This window comes from Pteropus vampyrus, unplaced genomic scaffold, assembly GCF_000151845.1.
Source record: "Pteropus vampyrus isolate Shadow unplaced genomic scaffold, Pvam_2.0 Scaffold197, whole genome shotgun sequence".
Taxonomy (NCBI): domain Eukaryota; kingdom Metazoa; phylum Chordata; class Mammalia; order Chiroptera; family Pteropodidae; genus Pteropus; species Pteropus vampyrus.
The window spans coordinates 1,593,891-1,597,529 of record NW_011888978.1 but is presented as its reverse complement, the minus strand read 5'-3'; the positions used below and the strand labels follow the sequence as shown (position 1 = coordinate 1,597,529).

Sequence of the window (3,639 nt, the reverse complement as noted above, 5' to 3'; positions counted from 1 at the left end):
GAGGGTGGGCAGAGCCATCATGGAGAATAACCTGATATTTGGGCTGAGAGACACAGCCTTGGAGGAGACAAAACCCCTTTCTCTTGAGGGGACCTAGCAAGGCTGCTGAGCTGGACCCCAGGCCTTACGGAGGAGAGAGGGTGGCACTCTAGGGGGCTCTGCAGCCTATGTGAAGTGGTCAGCGGCCTTTGTGATGATCCTCTGATTTGGACTTGGGCTGGCAATCTCAAGTTCAATGGGGTATAACCACAAGACCCCAAACTCTAGCATCTAATCCAATCCACCCATAAGAGTCCCTTCCTTCTCATTCCACCTGAAGCTCATTCCCTAGAAAGGAGATCCTTTCTCTTGGTCCCTCCTTCAGACCTGTGACTTCTCAAGCTATGACCTCTGGAAGTAGCTACCACCCGCCTGACCTGGAGGGGTCTGGCTTGGGCGTGATGCAGATGCCTTTCCCCTCCTCAGCCTCTCTCACATCAGCCTGGTGGGCGAGGTCATGCTGAGAAACAAACAACCTCCACGTCCCAGCAGCTCACAACAAAAATTTATTTCCTGCTCATGCTATGTGTTCCACATGAGTTGGCAGAGGACTCTGGTCTCTGGGTGTCACTCAGAGCCTGGGTGGCAGAGCAGCCATCATCTCAACATTGTTGGTTCGCCTGCCAGAGAGGAGAAATTTCTGGGGGGGTGTTTCATGGGGGCAAGTAAATGCTCCAACCAAGAAGAGACACATCACTTTGGTTCACAGCTTGTTGGCCAGAGCTGGTATGTGCTTCCTTCAATCACGGTGGTGGGACAGGGGCAAGAAGTATGCCTCCTTTCCCTTTCTCCAGCTTTTGCTGGGCTATCCTCTCTGTGCCTGTGTCTAACAGGTCATGATCACCAGACCCCTCACTCCAGTCTATGACTTACTTCATTAGGACTCAATCTATTTTTTTTTTTTATAACAATTAATCTTATCTCCCAGCGGCAGTTGGCTCTGTGCTTGCGACTTGGGACTGGTCTGCCATTGTGTAGATCACGGGCTGGGATAACACACAAGATTCCTGGAAATGACCAGTCCTCCCTGGCCTTGAATCATTCTCCTTCCTTGTGGGACATCCTGGCTTACTAACAATATCCTAGACCTACTCTTTGCTGCTTATTCACACAAAGAGAGATGTTTGGCTATGCTTGATGGATAGATTTATGGGAGAAAAGAAACAACGCTTACACACGTCTACCAAGAAATGTGTATCCCTGCTTAAAGAGGTGTGTCTTTAAAGAGGAAAAGATGGTGCCCAGGACTCTTCCCTCAGTGAGAACCGCGTTAGTGGTGGGAATATGTGGTGGAAGTTGAAACTGAAGTGCCCGGTGTGAAGAGTGAGAGAGAAAGGGATGTGCGCCACTTGCAGGAGCCTTCCTTTTGAGATGCTTCGTGCATGTTTTATTTAGGGAGGCAGTTTAGAGCAAGGGGCTGAATATAGACTTTGGTTTCAGGTTTCCTGGGTTCAGATCTCTACTCTGCTCTCTAGCCGTGTGACCTAGGAGGCTTTACTTGGCTTCTCCCAGCCTCAGTTTCCCTCCTCTCAGCGTGGTTGTGAGGCCTGAATGCCAGCACCACAGAGCAGAGCATGGCCAGCCTCGGCTATCAGTTGTGTCACCATACGAAGTGGTGTACGACTGGTCCTCTCCATGGCTCCTGAGGGGTCAGCTCTACGCTCCTGTGCTTTTTGTGGTCCCCTTGCTGTTTCTGCTGGAGTTTTTTTCCCTGTTGTGTTGTTTTCTGAATATTTCTTCAAACAGGATGAAAACATAGAGTTCTCTCCATTTCTCTGGGCTCACAAGCCATGTTGGGATTTATTTGTGCATTGCCTGAACTGAGAGCTCTTTGGGGTGAGGCCTATGTGGCATTTGCCTCCTGTCCAGTGCCTGACAAAACACGGGGATCCCTGAAAATGGGATGGGCTGAATGGGTTATTAGAGGCCTTAGATGACCTCAGAGCTTTGCTTCCACATCTCACCTGAAAACTGTGCAGTGACTTTATGTATGACTGAAGAGCCAAGAATAGAGCCAAGTAGGAACCGGGTCTTGAGAGGGACTGGGGAGTGGCCTTCGTGCCACCTGGGCTAGATCTCTAGTGGATGGGCTGTGTCAACACACCAGGCTGCTCAACCTCCAGCTGGATGCTAACTCTTCGGTGTCTCTCCTGCCCCTGCAGTCCACGAGCCTTATCGAGATTGGGAACCCCTCCCAGAGCCTGGAGAATGTCTGCCGCTGGGCCTACCTCCAGCAGAAGCCAGACACAAGCCATGACGAATACCATGATCACGCTATCTTCCTCACACGGCAGGACTTTGGGCCTTCGGGGATGCAAGGTGAGCCTCACCCCTGATGGGTTTGGAGAGGCAGGTCCTGGCAGCCTTGGCCCCAGCCAGGGAAGAGTGTCAGGCTGGGGTCCGTGCCAGTCACCCCTGGCTCTCAAAAACCACCAGGGCCTCTGCTATTTCCCAGAGGAAGCCAAATCCTCTGGGGAAATAGTGAAGATCAGAAGGTTAGTGAAGATCAGGTGGTTAAAATGGGCAGAGTCTGGGGCTGGCAGCCCAGGAACCAGATAGGACCTGAGGCTGGGTTTCAGAATTGTTTGTTGTCCCCGGTGTTTAAAATACAAATTTGAATAAGTTTTCAACCATCGACAGTTTAGAGATTTCACATAAAAATTTAAACTATGTAAAACTGACAGATCTAAAAGAAAAGTTAACAAGTCTACAATCATGGTTGAATATTTTAATGTATTTTTCTTAGTAATGGAAAGAACAACAGATAAGAAAATCAGTAAGGAAACAAAAGATTTGAATTAAACAACCGGACCTAATTGGTATATATAGGATACTACACCAGACGACTTGAGAATGCCCAGTCTTTAAGAGTTCACATGAAAATAGACCCAGATAGGCTATGCTGGGTCATAGGAAAATCTCAACAAAGCATAAAAGATCAAAACCACACAGAATATATTCCTTGACCATGACCAAACTGGAAAAGAAAGATAACTTGAAAAATTATGAATTTCTAGAAATTAAACAATATACTCATAAATAATCCACGGTTCAAAGAAGAAATAACAGTAGAAATTGAAGATTTTTTAAACTGAATGATGACAATATGACATATCAAAACTTGTAGATAGAGCTAACACAATGATTAGATTAGTGTTTATAGGCTTAAGAGCATTTATTTTTTAAAAAAAGACTGAAAAATCAATCATAGAAACATCTATCTCAACAAATTTGATAAAGAACAACACTAAATTCAACAAAAAATGAAAGAAGGAAATTATAAAGGTAAGTTAAAATGAAAAACAATAATACAATAGAGAAAATAATTTGGGTTTCAAATTTGCTTTGATTTATTTAAAATCAAAACATAGATTAAAACAGAATAGCCCTGAACAATACTAATTTTAAACAGGAAAGAAAGAAAATACAAATTTACTAAAATCATGAATGTAAAAGGGACATCATTACAAATTTTATTTAAAAAAGATAATAAGATTTTATCTTATTTTGAACAGCTTTGTGTCAATAAATTTTCCAGTTTAGTGAAAGATAAAAATTCCTTGAAAAATGAAATCTGAGAAAAAATAGAAAATCTGAATG

General features: G+C 44.5%; 1 protein-coding gene across 1 annotated transcript in view; it reads left to right on the top strand.

Annotated features, from left to right (window-relative positions):
* ADAMTS2 (ADAM metallopeptidase with thrombospondin type 1 motif 2) overlaps positions 1-3,639 on the top strand; it is a 216,925-nt gene that overhangs the window by 165,107 nt on the left and 48,179 nt on the right. The window contains exon 6 of the mRNA XM_023537738.1: positions 2,202-2,358. Within this exon, the coding sequence (XP_023393506.1) occupies positions 2,202-2,358 (157 nt within the window). The remainder of the gene's footprint in view (positions 1-2,201; positions 2,359-3,639) is intronic.